The sequence below is a fragment of the Protopterus annectens genome, chromosome 7.part1 (assembly GCF_019279795.1).
Source record: "Protopterus annectens isolate FY-2018-M chromosome 7.part1, PAN1.0, whole genome shotgun sequence".
Lineage (NCBI taxonomy): Eukaryota > Metazoa > Chordata > Ceratodontiformes > Protopteridae > Protopterus > Protopterus annectens.
In genome coordinates this window covers 325,817,647-325,842,729 of record NC_056740.1, presented here as the reverse complement: position 1 = coordinate 325,842,729, position 25,083 = coordinate 325,817,647, and the positions used below count along the sequence as shown (strand labels likewise).

The 25,083-nt window shown below is 42.8% G+C and overlaps 1 protein-coding gene across 1 annotated transcript in view; it reads right to left on the bottom strand.

Annotated features, from left to right (window-relative positions):
* QARS1 (glutaminyl-tRNA synthetase 1) overlaps positions 1 to 25,083 on the bottom strand; it is a 1,547,311-nt gene that overhangs the window by 849,666 nt on the left and 672,562 nt on the right. The window contains exon 7 of the mRNA XM_044078737.1: positions 11,816 to 11,870. Coding sequence (XP_043934672.1) covers positions 11,816 to 11,870 — 55 coding nt within the window. The remainder of the gene's footprint in view (positions 1 to 11,815; positions 11,871 to 25,083) is intronic.

Below are 25,083 nucleotides of genomic sequence, written 5' to 3'. Positions count from 1 at the left end.
CCAAAGCTGAGCATGGAGATCAAGGTAGTACCAATGAATGGAGAGAAAATAGTGAAATCATAGAAAAATGCATAACAGGAAGAACAGTAATATCTCTAGGGGGGAATGAAACAGATGAGGAACGTCAAGGCCCGATTGGAAAGGAAACTACCACAACAGGTAAAGCAGAAAAAGGACATTATTTTCATGTACCTTTCAGAGGGTACAAATAGAGTACTAACCTTAACAGGCTACCAGAAATGAAAGTGACATTCACAGTGAGAAGGATATCAATGAAGTACTGAAGAGGATCTTCAGCTCACTAACCACATCTTAAATGGGTTCTGCATAGGTCATAATAATACTGCTAATGAAGCGAAGACACATCTATTGGAAAGTACATATGTGTACACTTAGAATAAATGCAGATGTTCAAATGTATTCACTGTTGCAGTCCTGACTGTTGGGATTTTCTGCAGTGAAAGCCCTTAGCCATCCCGACTACCAGAGAAAACTTTTTTGCCTCCCAGGCTGGCGGATGCCATTACCTACGTCAGTACTCTCAGGTATAAAGGGAGCTGGCCTGCGTCATCACTTCAATATTTTCTTGACCAACTTAGGAGCCCCTAGAAGGATCAACTTATTGTGGATCCAAGAAGGCCCCAAGTGTACCTAAGGTGGGCCAAAGCAGAGTGGACCCAAATCACGGTAGGGAGGTGCAGCGTCTTTAGTTGATTCTAGTAGCCTACCTGGTAGGCTGATGGGGAAGGTGGGAAAGAAGACTGCAACAGTGAATACACTCTAACATCTACATTTATGTAAGTGTGCACACCTGTACTATGTTCTTCATGTTTCACTGTTGCAGTCCTGACTGTTGGGAAGATTCCCAAAGCTTTAGAGAGGGCAGAAGGAGATTAAAGAGAGGATTCCCTGCAGGACTGCAGATGCAAAATCTGCTCTAGACTTGGAAAAGGTTGCCAGGTGGTAGTACCTTGTGGCCCTAGTAGAGTGAGACCTAATCAAATCAAGAGGTGTTTTGCCATGATGCCTGTAACGCAACGAGACTCAGTAGGAAATCCACTTGGAAATAGTCTGTTTAGAAGCTGGTTTTCCTTCCGAGCCTGGAGCAAAAGTAATGAACAGTTGGGTCTGTTTTCCTCAAAGATTTAGTCTTGTCCAGGTAGAAGTGTAGTATCCTATGTATATCCAGAGAATGCAGTAATCGTTCCCCTCTGTTTTGAGGGTTGGGAAAGAAGGTAAGCAGCAGAATGGCCTCATTCAGAGACACATTAGTAACCACCTTAGGCATGAAGGAAGGATTAGTTCAGAATGAGACCCAGTCTTTATTGAAGATAATGAAAGGCTCCACTGCCATTAGGGCCAGCAACTCTGAGATCCTCCTGGCTGAAGTAATAGCCAGTAGTACAGCTGTTTTCCAGCTAAGAAACTTTAAGATAATAGAGGCTGCAAGCTCAAAAGGAGGCAAAGTTAACTCTTCTAGGACAAAGTTGAGGTCCCAAGGATGGGGTGGGTTTCCTCCTGGGGGGCCTAATGTGAATAACTCCCCTAAGAAATTGCTTCAGCAAAGGGTAAGAATACATAGAAGGATGACTAAGGATGTGGGCATGTATCTTGACGAAGGAATAAGAGACCTTTCTCCACAAGGTTGGCCTGGTACTCCAGAATGTTAGGAATGTTCACTGAATTTGGCTGAATCCAGTGCTTCTGGCATCAAACTGAGAATCTTTTCCATTTGACTGAGTAAGATTTTCTGGTGCTAGGCCTTCTGGAATCATAAAATTGTCTGTACCTGCTGACTCAAGTTGAAGGTGCAGTAGGGTGCTATGGAATAAACCAGGCTGAGAGTATGAAGGCTGGGGAGCACAATCCTGCCCTTGTTCTGGGCAAGTAGGTCTACCCTCTGTGGTAATGTCAAAGGTTTTTGACAGGTGAGCTAGTGAAGGAGAGGGAACCAGTACTGCCTGGGCCAGTCCAGTGCTATCAGGATGGCCTTTGGACCATCCTCCTTGATCTTCAGAAGTAATAGAGGCAGCAGGGGTAGTGGTGGGAAAGTATGAAAGAAGAGTTGTGTACAAGAGAGGAAGACATCTGTTTCTCCATGCAGATTTCTGCCGTGTCCTGGTGCAGAACATCCCCAGTACAGCTTTGCCCTTGTTGGCAAATATGTCCACCTGGGGGACCATGCTGTGTTACTGTGTGGAAGACTTCCCAATGGAGAAGCCATTCATGGGGGTCTTTCAGTTTCCTGCTGTGGTGGTCTGCCACAGTGTTCTTTTAGCCCGGCAGGTATTGCACCATGAGGTGCAGACCTACAGATTGTGCTGTCTTCCCAGATTTGCATGGCTAGACAGCACAGGGGGTAGGAATGTGTGCCTCCCTGCCTGTTTATGTACCACATGACTGTGATATTCTCCGTTAGTACTACCAGGACCCCCCCCCCCCCCAAGTCCCATTTGTCCTTGAAAGCCTGTAAACGGTTTTGTACTGCCATGAGTTATTTACAATTTATATGCCTCCTTCTGTGCTGAGCGGGCCATAATCCTTGAGTTTGGAGACAGTGGGTATGAGACCCCCATGCCGTCTCCAAGGCATCTGTAGTGAGGATTTGGCCTTAGGGCAAGAATCTGACGGGTATACCCTGATTTTGGGTACAAGCTTGTGCCCACCATGCGAACTCCTGTTTGAGGTAGGGTATCAAGGATATTTGGGCATCCAGTGACAGAGCTCAGGGATCACACGCTCTTCAGGTACCACTGAAGTTTCCACATATGCAGTCTGGCTAGGGGGTACCATAGAAATACAGAATGCTGCACACCCCAGAGCTCTGAGGAATTTGATGTTTTGATTTTCCTGTATCTGTAGGAAGTAACTGGTTAAAAAGGTGACCTTGTCTTGGGGGAGGAAGGCTACCTGCAGGGAAGAGTCCAGGAGCACTATTTCTTGATGTTTATGTGAACTCCAGAGACGTCAGGAGGTTCAGTGTGAAGTTCAGATCTTTCTTGATCTTTGGAATGTCTGCAGCTTGTATTAGGCAATTATCCAGGTAAGGGTAAATCTGGATCCCTTTGGTTCTGCAGTAGGCAATGACCAGCCAAGCATTTTGCGAAAACCCTTGGAGCAGTAGACAACCCAAAGAGCAGAGCTGAAAACTGATAGTGATAGGAGTTTGCTATGAAGCAAAGAAACCCTTTGTGTGACTTTTGAATGGGAATGTGTAAACAAGGCATCCTTTAGGTCTGTTGAGACCATGAAGGCCTGAGGAATAATCATGGGCAGTAATTTCTGAAGGGTCAGCAGTTTGAACTTTGGTATCTTGAGGAACTGATTTAACCTGGACAGGTTCAGAACAGGGCTCTAAAATCCTTCTTTTCTTGGTACTAGGAATAACCTTAAGTAAAAACCTTTCCTTTTTTGTTCCACTGCTCCCCAAAAACACAACCTGTATTTGTTCGCGAGCCTGAGTTTTTTGACATGGGGTAATCTGGGAAACCTGAGTATACTAAAGTCTCTTTTAAAGTGAGTTTGTAATCATTTGCAATAATGTTTAGAAAGTACAGTTGTCTACACTTACCATAAATGTAGATGTTCGAGTGTATTCACTGTTGCAGTCATCACACTTGTGTTATCTGCCTGCAGGTAGCCCTCAGTTGGCCTGAATACCGAAGACTTAGTATTTCTGCGTCGCATGCTGTCGCTCCAGGACTGACGTCAGGTCATCAGGGGTATAAAAACAGGCAGCTGACACCATTACATCAGTTTTTCTTGCCCCAAATGTCAGGAGCCCTCCCAAATAGGGAGCTAGGTTATGGTGGGGAAAACACCACCAGTAAAAAGTAAATACCCATACCCCAGAAGGGGTTAGTAATAACCATAGATAGGAGAGAGACAGAGAGAGAGAACCATGGGGCTGAAGGGAGGGAAACCAGGACTGCAACAGTGAATACACTCGAACATCTAGATTTAAGGTAAGTGTACACAACTGTACTATGTTCTTCGTGTTTCACTGTTGCAGTCTTCACACTTGGGTGGATTCCCAAATCTGAGGAAGGGTGGAGGCAGTCAAGAAGAGTTAGGGCTAGCTATAGTATGCCTTGCAAGACTGCTGTAGCAAATCCTGCCCTGGATTTGGAAAAGATAAGCAGGTGGTAATGCTTGGAGAAGGTGTGTACAGAACTCCAGGTAGCAGCCTCCAGGATGTCCCTGGTAGGGACTCCCCTGAGAAATGCTGTAGAGGCAGATCTTGCCCTAAAGAAATGTGCTCTGACCCCCTGAGGGGTTGGTTTCCCATGGTGCTTGTAGCAGAAATGGATGCAGCGTGCTATCCCTTTGGAAATAGTTTGTTTCGAAATGGCCTTGCCCTCTGCCCCTGTTGCAAAACTAACTAGAAGCTGCTCAGATTTTCTGAAGGGTTTAGTCCTATCAAGGTAGAACCTGATCAGTCTGTGCACGTCCGAGAAGTGCAGGATCCTTTCCCCTTTAATTTGAGGATTAGGGAAGAAGGTTGGCAAATGGATGGATTGATTGAGAGCCACACTGGACACCACTTTGGGCATAAAGAAAGGGTTAGTCCTGAAGAAACCATTATTTTCCGTGCTGACAGGAAGGGTTCCACAGCCATCAGTGCTTGTAGCTCAGACACTCTTCTAGCTGAAATGATGGCTAGAAGCAAGGCTGTTTTTCAAGAGAGGAATTTTAACTATGCTGATGCAGCAGGTTCAAAGGGGGGAAGCATGAGGTTTTCCAGTACAAGCTTAAGGTCCCAAGCAGGGGTGGGTGCGCTCCTTGGTGGCCTTAAGTTGTTTGCCACTCTCAGGAACTGTTTGATAAGAGGGTGCGAGAAGAGAGGTGGCTCAGTGTTGTAATGAGCAGAAAAGGCTGAGGCATGTATCTTAATGGAGGAGAAGGACAGGACTTTGTGGAGTAGATCTGCTAAGTAATCCAGGATAAGAGGCAGAGAGGGCAGTGTTGTGTCCTCTCCTTCAGATTGAATCCATGAGCAGAACCTTTTCCACTTATCAGCACAGGATTTTCTTGTACTGGGTCTTCTGGCTTCAGGGATGACATCCAGCACCTGTTTGCTTAAGGTCGTTAGGGGAGAATTCAAGGAATAAGACAGGCTGCAAGATTTAGTGTTTGCAGTTGTGGATGAAGAATCTGTCCCTCCTGCTAAGAGAGGAGGGTTGGATTCTGGTGTAGGTGCCAGAGTGGCACCAATGTCAGGCTGCGCAGGAGTGGGTACCAGTGCTGGAGTGGCCAGTCTGGGGCAATCAGAACTGCCCTTGGTCTGTCCTGTTTTATCTTGTGTAATACTCTTGAAAGGAGGGGCAGAGGGGGAATGGCATAGATTGAAAGATTTACCCACTGAAAAGATAGGGCATCCACTTTCCAGGCCCTGCTGTGAGGATTCCTGGTGCAGAATTTGCTGAGCTGGTGGTTGTAGGGGAAGGCAAAGAGAACCACTTCTGGGGTCCCCCATTTCTGGATCAGGAGGTTTAAGGTGCTGTGCTCCAATTGCCACTCATGTGGGTCTAGGAGATTTCTGCTCAAGTCATCTGCCAGTAAGTTTTGTTTGCCTGGCAGGAATTGAGCTTGCAGATGGACTTGATTGTCCAAGGCCGTGTTCCACAGGGCCACTGCTAGCCTGCAGAGTGGGTAGGAATGGGTTCCCCCCTGCTTGTGGATGTACCACAACTGTGGTGTTGTCTGTTTCATCAGCAGTTGTCCTGGAAAGATTAGGGATATGAAAGCTGTCAGGGCATTCTGTACAGCTAACATATCTTTTTGGTTGATGTGCAGATGAATTTGACTTGGGCTCCAGTGGCCCTGAATATATATTCCGTCTGTGTGTGCCCCCCAGGCATAGTCTGATGAGTCTGTGGTTAGGGTCAGGGTGGCTTGGGGTTGAGTAAATGGCAGTTCCTTGTTGTGGTTGCATGCTTCTGCCCACCACAGGAACTCTGTCCTTCGACACAGGTCCTGAGAATGTTGGCACCAAAGACTTAAGTACCATTGGAGTTTCCTCATATGCAGTCTTGCATATGGAATCAGCAGTATACATGAGGCCATGAACCCTAGGGCTTGGAGTATTTTTCTTGCAGATAGCTGGGTTCTGGTGGCCATTTGTTTGAAGTAGTCTGTCAGACAGACTTGTTTTTCTGAGGTGAGGAATGCCATCTGGAAAGTTGTGTCCAAGCTTGCTCCCAGGAATAAAATCTTTTGACTGGGCACCAGTTTTGATTTCTTTTCGTTGATGGCGTACCCCAAGGAAGTGAGAAGGTTTTTCACAAATGTCAGGTGCTGCAACAGCAATTCCTGACTATCCGCTTGAATCAGGCAGTCGTCCAAGTATGGGTAAATTTGGATATTTTTATGCCTGCAGTATGCAATGGCTGGAGCCAGGCATTTTGTGAATACTCTGGGCGCAGTACATATGCCAAAGGGAAGTGCAGAGAACTGACAATGCATAAACCCTGCCCTGAAATGTAGATATTTCCTGCATGATTCCCTTATGGGGATATGCAGATAGGCTTCTTTTAAGTCTAGGGTGACTAACCAGGCATCCTTGGCTAGCATAGAAAGAAGCTGCTGCAGGGTAAGCATTTTGAATTTTGGTACCAGCAGGAAGGTGTTGAGAATGGAAGATCCAGGATTGGACGCCAAGAGCCCTATTTCCTGGGTACCAGGAAGAGTCTGGTGTAGAATCCTTGACCCCTCTGTTGTACTGGAACCGGCTGAATACCTCTGATATTGAGCAAGGAAAGTACTTGCTTTTGAGCCTCTGCCCACTGGTTTGGAGGAACTTGGGGTTGGCAGTGAATGGAAATAAAATTTGTACCCCTGGGATACAATGTTGAAGACCCACCGGTCCTGAGTGATGGACATCCAGTTTTTTGCATGAAGGGCAAGTTTTCCTCCTAAGGGCACAAGCAATTGGGCAGGACTGGGGAGTGGAGTAAAGTCGTCACTGTGAGCTTTTTCCGTAAGGAGGTGTCTTACCACTCCCTGCTTTAGGAGTGGGGGCACTCCATTGCTTAGATCTCTGCATACCCTGAGACTGAAGTCTGGGTGGTCTGCTTTCCTTGGGTCTGGTTTGAGAAGGCCTGGAGGGGGCTGGAAGGTAGCAGTGCTTGGAAGGGCAATGCCTACTGAATCTAGGGGGGTTGCACTTGTAAGAATTCTTTAACAGTCTGCATAGACGTAGCTTTTTCTTCCATCTGTTTAAGAACCTCTTCTACTTTGGTGCCAAACCAACAGTCCTTATTCAAAGGAACGTCTCTGATTTGACATGGTCTGGCAAGGTCTGCTACTTCAGCCAAGCATGTCTCCTCAGTACAGAGCCAGTGACAGCCACCCAGCAAGATGCTTCTAGGGCATCAGAGCCACACTGCAAACTATGCCTGCTGACTTGGCTTGCAGAGTGCATAAGCTCCTGCAATTCTTTATTTTCTGCACAGTCTTGAAAGGTTGCCACTTTTTGTGTAATAAGTTCCATAATATGTTGCTGGAACTTCAGCACGTGAAACTGACAATTCAATGCCCTAATAGCAAGAGTTGTAGAGGTATATACCTTCTTACCCCATCTGTCCAAAGTTCTGGAATCCCTGTCCGAAGGGGTGGGATTCTTGGCTGTAGTAGCCTTGATACCTTTAGGCCCCTGGGAAATGATCTCTGGGTCAGCAGTAGGATTCTTGAAAATAAATTTGTGAGTGTCAGGTACTCTGTAGTATCTGTGGAGTAAGACTGGATTCCATAAAAACATCATCCACAACATCCAGGACAGGGGGTATTGTTAAGGGCCTGTGTTGAGGTAGCTCTAGAAATTCTCTGAGTCTCTTTTTGGACTAAGGATAGCCTTGGCATTCCCAGTGGAAATGCTCTCGTAAGGTATGCAAGGTTTCACCAAAAGAAAAATCCTCTGGAGGGGAGGCAGAGGGAATGGATTCCTCTGCATCTGAATCCTCATAAGCAGATAAGGGAATGTCTTCATAATCAGAAATTTTAGAGTCATCGGACTCCTGGTCTGTAGAAGCCCCTATTTTTAGGCCTTTGTCCCCCCATTTTGTCAGGCTTTGTCAGATTTCTGGCAGTAAGAGGTTGAGAGGTATGACATTGTTCTCTTGCTACAAAATAATTCAAGTCCTTGGTGAGAGCAGTCTCAGAGCACTGTCGATATCCAGATCGGAGAAGATAACGGATTCTACCTCTTAGACAACATTTCAGGTTTATGTTTACTATTTCCTCAAGAACCTTGCCAACAAAGGGAAGGTTTGAAAGAGGATGACAATTGTCCAAACTGTTGAGATCTAACTCTGTTTTTCTGAGCACTGAAATAATCAGGGTCTCCTTCAGCTGAATCTGAAAGACTATCAAGGGAGGCAAGGATGATATGGTACAGGAATGGACAAAGAACCTCTAGGCAAGTGAGAACAAACTTGCTGGGGATTTAGATGCAGGCTGCAGGTAGCAGTACAACCCCCCCCCCCCCAAGTGCTTTTGCTTGAATTCATGACTGTCAAGCTCCCCCCCTACACTCACGCTATTAGCCCATTTATTCCCCTCTGAGGGATGAGCACTACAGCTCATTTGTTCCTTCCAGAAGCAACAGCAAAGCAATGGAGAGCAGCGTCATCATCCAGCAAGGGAAGAGGTTCTTGTTTATTGGTTCCTAACTAATACATATGCTCAGTAAGCCATTCTACCATTTGGTGTGAAATGGACTTCAAAAGAGCAGGTCACTCACTTCTGCAAGGATCATCAAGACTGTCCTACCCCTTGAAGGCACCGTTTCTGTGTGGTCTATACTTTCCAATGAAGACTGCATTATGGAACCATGCATCTCAGACATTTGCCCTCACACCCCCGTAACCCCCCCCCAAAGACAAGTGAGCTAGCCAAACCATGTCACTGCTCTTCCTCATGCCACTTTCAGCAGATACCAGAGCTGCCAGTTAAGTACAGGTCACCTGGGTCATAGAACTTTATCCTTCTACTCTAGCAGAATTAGCTAAGTGGTGGTATCTATAATAGAAATAATGGAAATAAAATCGTTACCGCTATGTACAGAAAATTCACACCAACCCTGAAATGCTCAACTCCTGCGGACCACAGCAATGACACTAGGGAGCAGCCTGAGATGCTCCTGATCTGATATGGGCAGCTTAATGTCAAAGTATGAATGAGGTAGTTCACAGCCTTCACCAGACAGAGAATTCTGGGTCATGACATAAGCTAGACTATACAGCTGAGCCAGCTTGCTGCAGCACAGATCTCCCAGGGAAGTAATCAGGCTTCTTCCAGAAGATCTCAATCTGGGAAAATGAAAAGGTATAATAAAGAACAAGCTTGTTCTCAAGCAGTCTGAAAGTCCCTGACCAGTTCTCCTGGGCTCACTGAACTCAAAAGTGAAACTATGGCTCATATGAAGTCAACTAGCCTGATTGTACAATGTACAGTGCAGCTAATCAAGCGAGGAAGTTATTACTTGGTTGTCAGCCCCACCCAAGTCATTTGGACTTGGCAAACTACAATCATGAAGCTAGTTATACAAAACAAGTTTGAGAAAGTCATGGATAATTAGACCAAATTTCCTGCATAAGACAAGACCCAGACCTGGAGATCCCATCCCAGGCTGTTTGACCATAAAAACTTGATGACTGACTGAGTGATCCAGCCATGTAATTCGTTCCAACAGATCACAAGTTGTGACAAGCTGAAAGCCCAAGAACAGAGTATGTCAACATGCATGCTGCCTGCCAGAGGTTAATCACCTGAGCAATCCAGAATCAATGCATAATGCATAGGGATACTTTAATAAAAGCCAATGACTTCTCATCAGCTCTGATGGTGAAGTGCCCCATAAAAAGCCAAATGAGAAACATAAGCAAAGAGGAGACAAGGAAGACTGAAAACCCTTGAAGAACAGATTCACACTACCAGATGGTTGGTAGATGAGAAAGCACCTCTGCCCACTGCAAACTCAAAGAAGGCAATACACCTATAACTGATGTTCTTCATCTCAATGGCTGACTGACAAATGACCACAACCTTAGCAGAGGACTGAATTGGCTGTGGGTAATGAACTACAAAAACTCTGTGGTCACCAAAGCCACAAGGAGAGAACCAGAGTTGTTCTCTAACCAGGTCTCTGTGACAAAATATACTAGATACAAACTATACAATTGATAAACTATCTATTTTGTTTACAACAGATCTGGAATAAAGCAGCCAGGCTAGAAGCTTCAAAACTGAAGATCCTACCAATCTGTCCAGTCTTAAAAAAAGATCCACAGGTATATCTCTTAGAAGACAGAGATGGACTTATCAATATATCATCTCGTTCTGCAAAGGATATACCAATGAAGTGGTATGGACCATGACCCCAGCTCTAACAGTCTCCAGTAAAGATGAACTACATCCAGCCCTGTGCAAACATGTCTGTAAATCACATTTGGTGAGTCTTGAGTAAAACAGAAGGGAGAAGGGGCAAACAACTGGTCCATACTGCACACAGTGTTGAAACCCAATATAAGTGACAGCAGTACTGCAGCACAAAAGCAGAACAAACTATATTATATTATATTATATTACATTAAACTGCAACTAAAAAATAACCACAAAACAAGGTTAAAAGGTCAGCTTATGATCTGACATGGATTATGTTTCACTTAAATTCTGATTAGTTGTACATAAAATGTGCAATATCTCACAAACAGAAATATCAGGGAACACCTGCTTGCACAAAAGCAGAACTAAAACTACCAAACACATTTTTGAAATGCATCAAATTAACAGTGGCAGGATATCTGACTGATGACTACTAGGCCAATAATGTACATTACCCTTGACAAACACAATAACCGCACAGTGGTAACTGTAGGGGGAATATCCCTTTCTACAGGGTGTACCAAATTAGAGTTGGTTAACCAACCTCAGTGTTGATTATTAAACAAAGAAAACTCCTAACTGTATGAAAAAAGCATTCAAATTCAATATTGGGCCTCTGTTTTCTAAAACTTGGTTTACAGTACACTGACTGGTTGTTCTAAGTCTATTATATCCTATCCACCTAGATCTTACATGGTCATTTCCATGTGGACTCTGTCATCTCAACATGCACATTTTGGCATTCACAAGTACAACCTACACTCACTCTATTGAGCAACACCGTTTAAAACTGGGGAAAAATGCACATTTTGAAAAGAACTGCTATACAGATATGTAAAGTAACAAAGGCATTAACTGCGGACATATAACAAGACTACAAAACTTCTAGCACAAGTACAAAATAAAAACCGCTAAAATAATCATGTGACAACAATCAAATGGTTCTGATTTTGTGTGACATAACATTCTTATCACTTTGGTATACACATGTGAGCTAGGGAGTGGAAAATTAGTATCTTTAATTTAAAAACAAAGGCAAGATTTCAAAACAAATATAAAAAGTTATGAAAATTAAGCAGTAAGGTTAAGTGTTATTGTGATATTCTTGTTTATCAACCCATACAAATATGAAGTGGTACTAGGTACTCTCTCCAAAACTAATTATATGTCCCCTTGGAATACCTGGTTAATCCCTCTACTGCAGAACAAGGATTTATTGCTACTAAACTCTTACTCAAATATCTCACTTTCCTCAAGGTTTGTTTGGAAATCATGTCATCTTCGTAAATCACAGTCTTTAAGAAAATGCAACTTAGCCTTTTTTTCAGCATTAAGAACAACTTCAACACAACAGAAGTAAACCTCTGATTAATATTAAGGTGAATAAAAATGTTTAGCTAAGAAATAAAAAGAGTACACTCAAAAGACTCACCATTTACCCCGGGTGCTTCTTTCTTTTCTGTTTCAACTGGCTTTGGTTTTGCTACCTGCAGACAAAAAGTTAATCAAGAACAGAATAAGCTTAACATCTAGTCTCTCCATTTACTTAAACCAGAAAGCATAGCAACAATACAGGAAGATAAGCCGCCTCACGAGAGCAGCAGTACACTAAATCAACCAAAATCTCTATCGTAAGCAAAAGGTGAATTAATCTGTGCCACTAATTGTTGTACACTACATTCTAACAATGTACACTCACAGTAACAAAATGTCATCCAAATACAGCACTGTATACGGGCAGCACCAAACCATAGTTCAGTGATTTAACCATTCTTATATGCTGAACACTAAGTAGCACTCAATGACTACAGCATGCATAGCTATAATTAACACAATAAGAATAACTTAAATTTGTTCATTCATTAAATTTTCTGATATCTTCTTTTTCCTATCTAGGGTTGCTACGGAGCGAAGGCCAATCAGCACTCGAAAGGTACAAATCACAGAAACATTCCTGGATAGGATGCCAGTCCACTGCAGGATGAGCAAAGACTCAATATACCTAATTGAAAACTTACAGTCTCAAGAGACCATATTGAAAATGAATGCACACACAGGAATAATACAAAATCTGTAAAAAAAAAAAAAAAAAAAAAAAACACACAGGAATACAGCTGGAGAACCACATACAGTGAGGCAGCAATGCTGAATGCTGCATGACTGCTTTCTCTACTCTCTGAATATCGAAGAAAGTATGCTTTGTTAAGGAAGTACCCACTTTCAGTTATGACTAAATTAGACATACAAAAAAAACCTGAACTGTAATATTAATCTAATCTGAATTTTAGCCTTTGTAATTAATACACCTTAAACAGACAAGTTCAAATTGTACTGTCAAGGCCAGCTACAAACAGCGGTGCACTAGCAATATCACCTCTCAAGACAACTGTTAGCAAATCTCTTTAGCAGTCAAACCCTACCTCAGATTTGATGAAAGCCGGTAGTGGTGGTGCAGCATTTTATAATGCTCACTAATTCCTAAACATTAATAAAAAAGTAAACTGCAAACACTGAGATTGCACTAACCTTCCTATCCAGATTCCATACAACAGAACTACCTTTGCATGAGGAAGATGTACACTATTTCTCTTCATATTTTTTGCCTTGTGAAAAATGCCTGTGTACTACTACTACTTCGTTTTGCCTAGTGCAGAGATCGTGGTTGAGAAGAGTCCCTGCACCAGTCTACCCACCCAATTATCCAACAAAAAAATAAAAGAAAGTTAAACAGGCTTCCACATTGGTTCAGAAAAAAAAGGCAGTCATGGTGTATGCCTTTTACAGTGAAAAACAATGGACTAAGCACAGCATCTCAAAGGAACATTCCACTACATCACCGAAACAGAGACATACTGTCATCATACACTAATATTCTATGCATGTCTAAAGCATCAGAATCACTGTTAACGGTTTGTTAAATTCTGTTACTTGAAAATATTTGGTTGACACTATGTTAAAAAAATATTTAAATGTTTAATATTTGTATTATGATACAAACATGGTTATTGTTACAAAATTATTATGGAACAATGGGTGGCACAGTGGCGTAGCAGTTAGCGCTGTTGCCTCACAGCAAGAGGTTCTCCAGTTCGATTCTTGGCTGGGGTGCCTTCTGTGTGGAGTCTGCATATCGTCCAGGTGCTCCGGTTTCCTCCCACATTCCAAAGATGCATCTGCAACATTTCTTCCCAGGCTTCCGCTGAAAAATGGGCTTTGTCCCAGTCGGGCTTTCCAAGTAAACAAATGTTAAATAAATAAATAAATAAAAACATTAACCAATACAAAATTATCTGGAAAAGAAAAGACTCCCTAAGTGTTTCCTATTATATTTGCTTATAACTCAAAACAGCAATCACAAGGAGTCCCATACTTAAGTGAAAGCCTTAATCTTGTCCAAGAACGAAGCTTGGGTACTTATGGTATGACACAGCCTAGACTTCATAGATAATTTTTCCACTCCATTTAGTTACAATGATTTTGCTGACAGTCACTTAATGTTTAGGAATTAGTGAGCAATTTTCAGATGGTCTATGAAAGCAATGCTCTTGCTTCTTTTTTAATGAATTGCTCTAATCTGTGATTATTATAAGTTTGTAGAAGCAGACTGGAATTTTATTGATTCAACAACATCAGTAAGGAAATTGCTTACAACCTACGTTTAGGAACAATCGCTTCAAATCATTAAAAAGCTTACAAGGGAACGGAACATAATAGACATTGTGTATCTAAAGAAGTGACTTACTTCATGCCAAATTTTACCACCACTGATGTGAAGCGATCATGGGGTTATAAACGTTAAATTGCTGCTAGATAATTCTGCCAAAGTGAACTCTAAACCAATACATAGAAGATTAACAACAGACTACATGGAAGCAAAACAGTCACTATGTAAAATTAAATGGTGTGTTGTGTTCAGTGGAAAAACTGCAAAAGGAATGTGTCAAGTTTTAAGAGAATTTTTTTTCAATGTAAACAATAAATAAATAAATGTTTGACTTCGGGATCTAGGAATACAAGGTTGGGAGGATACATTTCCAAAAGTATAAGATACTTGATTAAGGTCAGAAACAAACAAACAAAAATGGAAAATAGGTAAACTATAACTCTGAAAATTGAACTATACAAACTGGACAGCCAAATTAAACACAGTGCGAGACAAGAACAAGAAAATTTTGAAGGAAATGTATTTAAAGATATTTAAAATAACAGAAAACTGTTTTATAGATACATAAAATGTGGGTGGAGTAAAGATAAACAAATCGATAAACTATGCAGAGATTCCAAAATGTATTCTCAAACACAACCCATTACAAACATATTTATAAAGTGTTATGCAAAGCATGTTATGCAACCAGTTAACTTCAGACACTGAAATTAAATTAGAGTATACTGAAAAAGGACTAAACAAACTCAACCCAAACAAAACACAGGGAGGAGATGGAATTTGTTTTGTAATAATGATATGAGAACATTTTGCCATAAACTTAAAGTACTATTACTCACTAGGTCATTTAAGTATGGCGAGATTCCTCAAGATTGGAGACATGCACTTGTTAAACCTCTCTTTAAGGAAAGGGAAACTGGACAAACTCAGGGTCTTATAGACACAAAGGTTTACTTTTATGTTGTGGAAAAATACTGGAGAGGTTATTTTGGAAAAATTGTCAGAATTGGAAAGGTTGGGACCCAAAACAAAACATCAGCATGCATATGTTAAAAATAGGGCTATAGCCACCTGGAATATGATGATCTATAACAATATAACAGCTATAAATGAAAATTTGTGCTGTGAGATAACTTGCATAGACTTGTTCAGCATTTGATTGGCAGACACAAAACACTGATAAGTAAATCAGAGCAACTAGGTACTGATGTACTCTTTATAAGATGGATTACTGTACGACTTACAAATACGGCATGGTAAGTATCATACAAGAATTGGACAGGTAAAATTCTAGGTTATAGTTATGGTGTCCCACAAGGCTCTGTCCTAGGTACGCACATGTTTAGATTGTATTTTTCAGATCTATCTTTTTCATTCAAGGTGTTCTACAGTCTGTATGCAGATGACTTGAAAATGGGTAAACAGATTACATGCATTACAGATGGGGCATATCTGAAAAAGAACTTGGCTAAATTGACCATTGGCACAGAGGAGAATAATATGGTGATAAATACATTACAAATTAAGCATATGAGATTTTGGAGGCAGACTGAAAGGTAAATATTTAATGCACTGCACAATAATTGAAATTATAGTCTCATTTAAGAACCTGGGTATATGGGTAGATCAAAGTCTGAGTTTTTCTAATCAAATATAAAGTACAGTTGTCTACACTTACCATAAATGTAGTTGTTATAGACTGTATTCACTGTTGCAATCCCGACTTCCTGCTTTGGAAACCCTTGGTCAGCCCGACTACCAGTGGGGAAAAAAAAACATCCTCCCTGGGCTGGTGAACACCCTACCCTGACATCAGTAAGCTTGGCTATAAAGGGAGCCAGCTGATGCTATGACATCGTTTTTTCTTGCCAGTAGAAGGTAGGAGCTCCATAGATGAACCTTAAGCAAGGGACAAGGTTAGAGGAATGAAGGCCTGTACGGCATCCTTGCAGCGGGCCTACTGGAACAGAAGAATAAGCTGCTACTGTAAGGAGAATAAGGTGGATGGAGGGAGGGAAAGAAGACTGCAATAGTGAATACACTCGGACATCTACATTTACGGTAAGTGTACACAACTGTACTATGTTCTTTGTGTTTCACTGTTAAAAGTCCTGACTTATGGAATCATTTCCAAAGCTGAGATAAGGGTGGTAGATGCCTTAAAAAGAAGAGACTATGCCCTGCAAGATGGCAATGGCAAATCCTGCTCTGGATTTGGTGAAGGACGACAGGTGGTAGTGCCTGGTAAAGGTATGCACCAATGAACAGGTTACCTGCTTCCAACTTGTCTTTGGTAAGTACTCCCCTTAGGAACGCATTGGAGGTAGAAGTGGCCATAGCTTGAGTGGGTCCTAACAGATTCAGGAGGCTTTTTGCCATGATAGATGTAACAAAAGGAAATACAGTGGGAGATCCACTTGGAGATAGTTTGTTTGGAGATGGGTTTTCATTCAGAGCCCCAAGGTAAAGGAAAAAAACAGTTCTGATTTTCTGAAAGTTTTAGTTGTCAAGGTAGTAGCAAAGTTGCCTGTGTGCACCCAAGGAATGAAGGATCCTTTCCCCCTGGTTTTCTGGTTTATTGAAGAAAGTAGGCAAGTCAACAAATGTAAAATAAAATAAAATAAATAAAATAAAGTGTATGGCTTGGTTCTGAATAATACTCTAAGTGGATAATAAAGGGTTCCACTGCCATGATGGCTTGCAACTCAGAGACCTTTCTAACTGGGGTGATAGCCATTAAAAGATCAGTCTTCCAGGTCAAGAATTTTAAATCAGTGGAAGCAGCTGGTTCAAAGCAAGGTAAAGTCAAGTTTTCTAGAACACAGCTGAGGTCCCAAGGAGGTGTGGGCTGCCTCCTGGGAGGTCTGACGTGCAGCACTCCCTTAAAGAACGGTTTCTTTAGGGGTTGGGAAAAGATAGGAGGAAGAGTAAGGATGTGGGCTGAAATGGCAGAAGCGTGTATCTTAATGGATGAAAAGGAAAGGCATTTGTCCAACAAGTACTCCAAAATGACAGAAATGCTGGTTGGGACAGTGTTGGGGCCTTGCTGCTGACACCAAACAGAGAATCTTTTCCACTTGGTAGTGTATGTTTTCCTACTACATGTTCTTCTAGACTATCAGAAGATACTAAGCACCTCAATACAACGGGAATGCTCAGAGTAGAATTTTGATGAATTATCCAGGCAGACAGTTTGAGAGTCTGCAGGTTGAGGTGAAGGAGTTTTCCCTTTGCCCGATTCAGTAGATCCACTCTCTTTGGTAACTGCAAAGGTTTTTTTTTTGGTCAAACTCAGCAGTAGGGGGTACCAGTGCTGCTTGGGCCAGTCTGGGGCTATCAGAATGACCTTCGGTCCCTCCTCCCTCCCTGATTTTTAGAAGGACTCTTGGAAGGAGAGGCAAGGGAGGAAATGCATAAAGAAATAGGTGGATCTAGAGGAAGAAGGAGAAGCCATCTGTCCTCCAGGCTGTGTGAAGTTTGCTCCTGGAACAGAATCTTTTTAGTTGAGCATTTTCATTGGTGGCAAAGAGGGCTAAGTGAGGGGATCCCCATTTCTGGTCTAGGCTGAGAAAACTTTCCCAATGCAGCTGCCACTCATGGGGGTCCATTAAGTGTCTGCTGATGCAGTCTGCTAGTGTGTGCTGTGTCCCAGGAATGTACTAAGCCATCAGGTGCAACCCCATAGCATCGGCTGTATCCCAGATCTGCACTGCCTGCCAGCAAAGAGGGTAGGAGTGGGTGCCTCTTCTTTGTACGTACCACATAACTGTTGTTTTGTCTGTTTTGATAAGTAGGACCCCTGGATTCCAGTGATCCTTGAAGGCCACCATGCCCTTCTGTACTGTCATCAAGTCCTTCCAATTTATGTGCTTGTGTCTGAACTGCTGTTTCCATTTGCTCTTGGATAAGAGGTGCAGGAAATGGGCTCCCCTTGATGTATCTGATGCATCCGTGGTCAAGGTTTGGCCCTGAGGGATAAACCTGAAGGGGGGACCCTGGTTCTGTGCACACTTGTGCCCACCATGCCAATTCCTTCTTGAAGCAATGAATTAGCTGGATTTCTGTCTTCAGGGACTGAGTGCTACCACAATGGATTCTTGAAGTACCACTAAAGCTTCCTCATGTGTAGCCTGGCCAGAGGGATCACTACTACACAAGATGCCATGTAGCCCAGTGCTCTGAGGAATTCCCTGGCTGAAAGGCATTGCCTCTGCATAATATCATGGAAATATTGGGTTAAGAAGGAAGCCTTGTCTGGAGGGAGGAATACAGCAGAGCCCCCAGGAAAACTATCCTGGTAGAAGGGTTTGTGTTGGATTTGCCGAAGTTTACGGTGAACCCTAGGGAAGAGAGTAAGGCCTGGGTGAAGGCCAGATCCTTGAGAAGCTCTGATTGACTTGTGGCTTGAATGAGGCAGTTGTCCAGATAAGGGTAAATCTGGATGCCTCTCTTTCTGCAGAAGCCAATCACAGGGGCCAAATATTTTGTGAAGACCCTGGGAGCAGTAGACAAGCTCAAGGGAAGTGCTGAGAATTGAAAGTGACTGGCACCTGTTGTGAAGCAAAGAAAACTTCTGCTGGATTCTTCTATAGGAATGTGCATGTAGGAATCATTCAGGTCTAAAAGTGACCATTATCAGGTCTAAAAGTGACCATTAGAACCTGAGGAATAATCATGAGAAGACATTTTTGAAAAGTAAGCATTTTGAACTAGGAGGGACTAACTGCGGATGGATAGATCCAGGACAGGGCACCAACAGCCTTCTTTCCTGAGGACTAGGAATAGCAAGTAAAATCCTCCTCTTATCTGGTCATACCACCATACCGTATGGGTTCCACAGAGACCTGACAGCACAGGTTGCTAAGTTGAGAAATGGCCTCTGCTCTTAGGTTTTGTGGCACATTGGGGTAGCCTAAGAATCTTAATAGTTCTTGGAAAGTGACCTTGTAGCCATTTGAAATTACATCCAGAACCCACTTGTAGGAGGTGATGAGGGCCCAGTTTTTCTTGAATAGGGAAAATCTTCCTCCAATCTTGTCTGGGGGTGGGGAGGGGGGATTGGGTGGGGGAAGAGTCATTGCTGATCTCTGCTAGCGCCTTGTGGCCTAGAACTCCCCAGCCTGGGTGTTCCTGAGGACCACTACCTTTCCCTCTGAGATTGCTGCTGCTGCCTCTGAGGCCTTTCTCTTCAGATTTTCCTCTGACTGGGTTTTGGTTGGGAAGGAAAGGACTAATGCTTAGTGGGAAAATTCCTACTGAACCTAGGTGGCTCGACTTGGCGGAAGTCTTTGACAGTTTGCATGGATTTTGCTTTCTCCTCCATCTTTTTTTAACACAGCCTCAGCCTTTGATCCAAAAAGAGAGTCCTTATCCAGAGGTGTATCTAGTAGTTTTCATTCATCATGCTCTGGTAATGTCTGTTTGCTAAGCCAAGCATATCTTCAGATGGCCAAGCCAGAGACAGCAGCTCGGGAAGATGCCTCTAGGGCATCATATCCACAGTGCAAGGAGTGTCTAGCTACCTGGGAACTGAAATGGCAGAGTTCTAGCAATTCCTTGAAGGTGTCCTTGTTCTCCAGGGAGGATACCTTTTGCTTCATTTTTTTCTAATATACTCTGGTGGTACTTTATCATATGAAATCGGCAGTTGAGGACCCTCATGGCCAGGGCAGAAGTGTAAGCCTTCTTCCCAAACCTCTCAAGGGCCCTGCTTTCTTTCTCTCTCCATAGGAAACAGTTTTTTTTTTTTTTTTTTTTTAGAAGTACTAGTCCTAACTCCTTTGGGGCCAGGAGTGACAACCTCCGAGGCAACAGAGTTTTTTTTTTTTTTTTTTTTAAAGGAATTTATACAAGACTAGTACCATGTAAAACCTCCTTGGTTTATGAGGGGCTTGAGGAAGAGAGTGTGGCTTGAAAGATGATTTCATGAAGACATCTTCTACCACTTCCAAAACTGGAGGGATAGCTAAGGGTTTGTGCTGTGGGAGGTCAAGGAACTCCCTGACTCTCTTTCTAGATTGGGGGTATTCCTGTGTCTGCCACTGGAAAAACTCTCTCATGGCTTGCAGTATTACAGCGTCTCCCTAAAGGTAATGTCCTCAGGGGGTGAAGTAGAAGGTAAAACCTCTTCTGTTTACGTTTATAAGGTAAAACCTCTTCTGAATCAGAATCCTCAAAGGAGGTAAGGAAGGGTTCTTCAAGGGCAAACCTCCTGATCAGAGTCCTCATCTGAATCAGGGGATTCTGAAAAGGTTTCAGGTATAGGGTTTCCTCTTCCTTTCTACTAGTCAAGATTCGGGGGGGGAGGGGGTTGGATACCTTTGACTAAAGAAATAGGGTCCTCAGCCAACCTGACCAAATCCTGCTGATAACCTGTGAGGCTGGAACCTGTAGGCCTAGGCACAGGACCCGAGGTTGAGCTCTTAAGTGTAGCTTTCGCCTTGGGCCTGTGCATGTCCACTACTCTGACACCAGTCTCTTTGAAAGAAATAACCGATGTTGGCTGATGCCCCACAGGAATGTCGTCGGTTGAGGAGCATTCGCCAGAAGCCAAGACCTGCTGAACGACTCTGGACTCAACCGATGAACTGAATGCCAAGGCCTGAGTTGAAGATGAGGGACCTGACATCATGTCGGACTCTGAAATAGTCTCAACAGAGGCCTGCACCACTACCTTGCTCACAGAAGGGGGCTCTGAAGGCACTTCTCCTTACTTTGTGATAATGATCCTTGGGGGACTGGAGTAGGGAGAAAGACTGTCATCAAAGGCCCGGAGTTTAATTTTTTTCCTTCTTTTGCTTAGGGAGCTCAACCTCAGGACAACCGACAGAAGCTATCGCGCAATGGGAAGTGAATTACTGACTAAGGTGCTTAGACAAGATTTAGGCCCTATGCCTTATAGTCCTAGAATTGAAATGGGCACACAGACAGCAATTAGGGACATCATCGTTTGGGCCTAAACATGCAAGGTATGAAAGTCTCTGTGTGGGATTTCTTTATCATAACAGAAACCATTGTTATCTTTATCTGACATGAGTCACAGGTACAAAAAATGTTCCCCAATGGGACACTTTGCTTTAGAAGATTTCTCACTCAGGTGTGGACTGACTGACACACTCACAACTGCTTCAAGCTCCCACGGAAGAAAGACTGGTGTCAGCTGGCTCCCTTTATGCCTAGCTATACTGTCGTCAGGGTAGAGCGTCTGCCAGCCCAAGGAGTTTTTTTTACTGTGGTAGTCAGACAACCCAAGAGCTTCAGAAGCAGGAAATCCAGAAGTCAGAACTGAAACAATGAAACACAAAGAACATCTATTGGTTGTATAAAAGATCTACAAAGTTTACAAAATCAGAAATTATGAAATCATTGTTTGTTAATTATATCAGACACAAACTTAAGTATGGAAACCTTATAAGAAAACAAGCATGAATAAATTGAAAACTACAGCAGAAATGTACCATGGATATCCATGAATGTGAACATTTAAAATTATGAAAGATTAAAATGTCTGAACTTGTACAGTGTCTCGTGTACATATTTAAGAGGAGATTTCAGATTCATGGGGTATTTAGTGACAACCATCTCTAGGAATGTTTGGGGTTATCAAAATAGTAGACAATCAGACAACCTATGTAGAAGATTACATGGGAATGAGAGACGCATTAACTGGCTCTCTATAGATTAGCTGATGCATGGAATATGCTACAAGACTATATTAAAACAAGCACTAATTTACGGATTTTTAAGAACTTTGAACATTTATTTTGGGAATAACTGTTTTGGTATACTGGCATGCACGAAGGGCATTTTCTGCCCATGCCTGAAATATTTGCAAGTATGTATATATGTATGTATGTATTGTTTGGTGCTGCAGCCATCTGATGACCACTGCTGTTTGAGGCCCTGCTGCCCCGACAGACTGTCTAGATTAGCAGCCCAATGAGCCTGCAGGCCTTACCCCATATAATTCCTCTCTTGCTGCCTTAGCCTCTGCTGCTGCCACTTCTTGTTTAACACTAAGCCTTAAGCAGTCTTTAATTAGCAAGGCCACAGTGTTGTCATTAAGGCTCTCAATTTCCCATGCACTAACAAAGGGCATCTTCACCAGTTATCAGCATCACACTCGTGTACCTGGTCCTAGCTGTTTTTGGTGTCAAACAAGTCTCCACTTGCATGGTGTTGATTGGCTAGCCAGACCTAACTAACCCCCCAGCATCACCTGCTCACTTCCATTCCCTTCCAGTCCTTGGGATGCTAATCAAACTTACATAATAGTCATGAAGATTAAGAATAATCTATCCTCAGAGAAGCTTTAAGGGTGCAATGCATAAGAAGAGATGCACCAGCTTAAGAAGGACATGCTTCCCAATTGTAGGGAATGAAGATATTACGGAAATGTGATAATTTGGAGATATCAGAAAAGAAAATCCCAAAAAGTCACCCACTGCAGAGGGCATTCATTATCTAATCTACAGTTTTTAGCAAACCTCTGCAGAGTCTCTGTCTCTCTATCCAGAAGAGTGATCTACACTGAGCAGAAAAAATGACAAAAATCTGTTTTGGAATGCCAGATTGAAAGGGAAGACCACTGTGCGGAATCCAACCCAAATGGCCTGCCTTTTCAACAAACTAGCCCAGATATGAGTGCTTCCAAGTAGCAAACACAACATCCCTCTCAAAAGAAGGGACAAACTTAGGGTTCAACCTCTGTCTATTTAGGATAAGTAGACTTCATGAACACAATGAATTCTCCAAATAAGATGTCCTTGGGAATGAAACAGAGGATGAAGATTCTTCTCAGTCAATTTTAATAAAAATCTGAGCAACAGAAAGCACCTGTGGTTAATTCCCTCAGACCAACTCTTGCTCTCCTTCTGCGTGGGACATAGCAAAAACAGTTGCTAGAGATGAGGCAGTACTACATCTGATTGTTAAACTGTATTCACATTTCTGTTCAGCCACCTTCTCCCATGTGCTGAAAAGGTTGTCAAAACCAAGCATTGGGATTGGGAGCACAAAACACTTCTGGAACTCTGACTGATGTTACCGATTTCCAAGGTTATATACCTCCTCTTATTTAGCACTACCTTTGCTGCGGATATCCTCGCTAAAAGCACAAAAAAAAAGGCCAGCAGACTCCACTGATAAAGTCACAGGAGGATGATACAAATCAAGCTCAACTCTTGAGATCTGGTCTTACCTTGTCTTTGACAATTTAAACAGCTTGAAAAAATAAAAACAGATGCAAGCTCACAAAGGAAAAATGTTGAAGAAATATTACAAACATCCCATGGGATAGGTCAGGTTCAGCCAGGTATATAATTTGATGTTACACTGTAGACAGCTGCACTGATCATCACATCAGCACTTTGAGAAATGCCAGAACATGGCAAGGTGGGAACAAAATTCTCCCTTGAAAAAAATCTGCAATTTTATTCAGAGCTTGGAAGGTACTACTGCACAACAAGAAAGGTATACCAGACATAGTACATGTGATAAGACATTTGTATGACATAGCTCAGCATCAGGAAAGTGTGATAGCTATAAAAATGCAGTTCTCAGGAAAGTCTACATTTCTGCCTTCCCTCCCTGTGGGATGAGCAACCAGAATCATCAGCTGTTACCTTTGCTGTACTGTAACTAAAGAAGCAGATAATGTTTAGGGAGCTTTGGCTAAGCATTCCACATTTGATTCATTTTCTTAATTATGAAGATCACCACATCAGAATTTGTTCCAGCTGCCTTTAAGACAACATTAAATACGTAAAGTGGAGAAGCCACATGTGCTACTATTTCTGAGGTCTTGAATATGTGCCTAAATAGCTTCTAATAGGTTCATAGGTTGGTACTAGGTTATCGGCCTTAGGGCCTATACAAGCCTAGCCATAACAATTCCCTGGATATTTCTTCCCACAATATTTACTTCCCTGGACCCCTGTCTAGCAGGGCAAATGACATGATCCCCGAGGTGAATTTCCTATCTCCTATCCAATAGTCAAGATTCCCTTGAAGAGGGCAAAGGAGGCGCTCTGCTTGACATGTATGGCAGTCTATTCCAGAGTATGGGGAGTCTCTGGGTCAAGAACCTATCCCTCCAGCATGTTTTGTTCCTTGTGATGACAAGGTTTAAATCCCTGGAGTGTGTGGCTCTGAGGGATTAGGGTTTCTTTAAGTGGAGAATCTCCAACAGCTCAGGGTTTGACATGGCCTTGTATGTTAAGCAGAGATAACCTCTGAGTACACGATATGCCACAGAGTACAGCTGGAGTTTTTTTAGACGGTCAGCATAGGGCATCTGCTTTAGGCCTGTGATTCTTTTAGTGAGGTATTTCTGTGGCCTTTCCAGCTGTTGCAGATGTCTTGTGAAGTACATACCAAACGGGGTGTTGTACTCTATAATGGGTCTAATGAGGGATGAGTACAGTGGGGCAATGACCTTCTTTTTTCTGGATGAAAAGCCCTCAATGATGAGGTGTGCCACATAGAAGGATTTCCTGATTGCTGTGGTGATGTGGTTATCAAAGGTGAGACCACTGTCCACCTGTGTTCCCAAGTCTTTCATCACACTTTCGGTGTTTAGTGTACTGCCACTTATGTGGTAATTCATGGGTACATGTTTTTTCCCAAAAGGGTTAACTATACATTTCTTGGCATTAAGCTTGAGCCAATGGCTCTGGCACCAAGCATCTGTTTCTGTAAGGTCCTTTTGTAGAATATCCACATCATTTGGGGATTCAGTAATGGCTCCCAGTTTGCAGTCATCTGCAAACTTTGTTAGCCAGAGTCCCTTAGTGTTGGCCTGTACTTCAGAGAAGTAGATGCCAAACAAGAGCGGTCCCAGGACCGAACCCTGAGGTACTCCACTTGTCTGGAGCTGCAATTGGAGTCAGCTACTTTTACAGTCTGGGTTCTGTCAGTAAGCCAGTTGGCAACCCATCGAGTGACATAGGGATTTATGCCCAGCTTAAGAAGTTTATCTAGGACTCCAGAGCGGGGGATGGTGTCAAAGGCCTTTGCGAGGTCCAGATAGGCTGTGT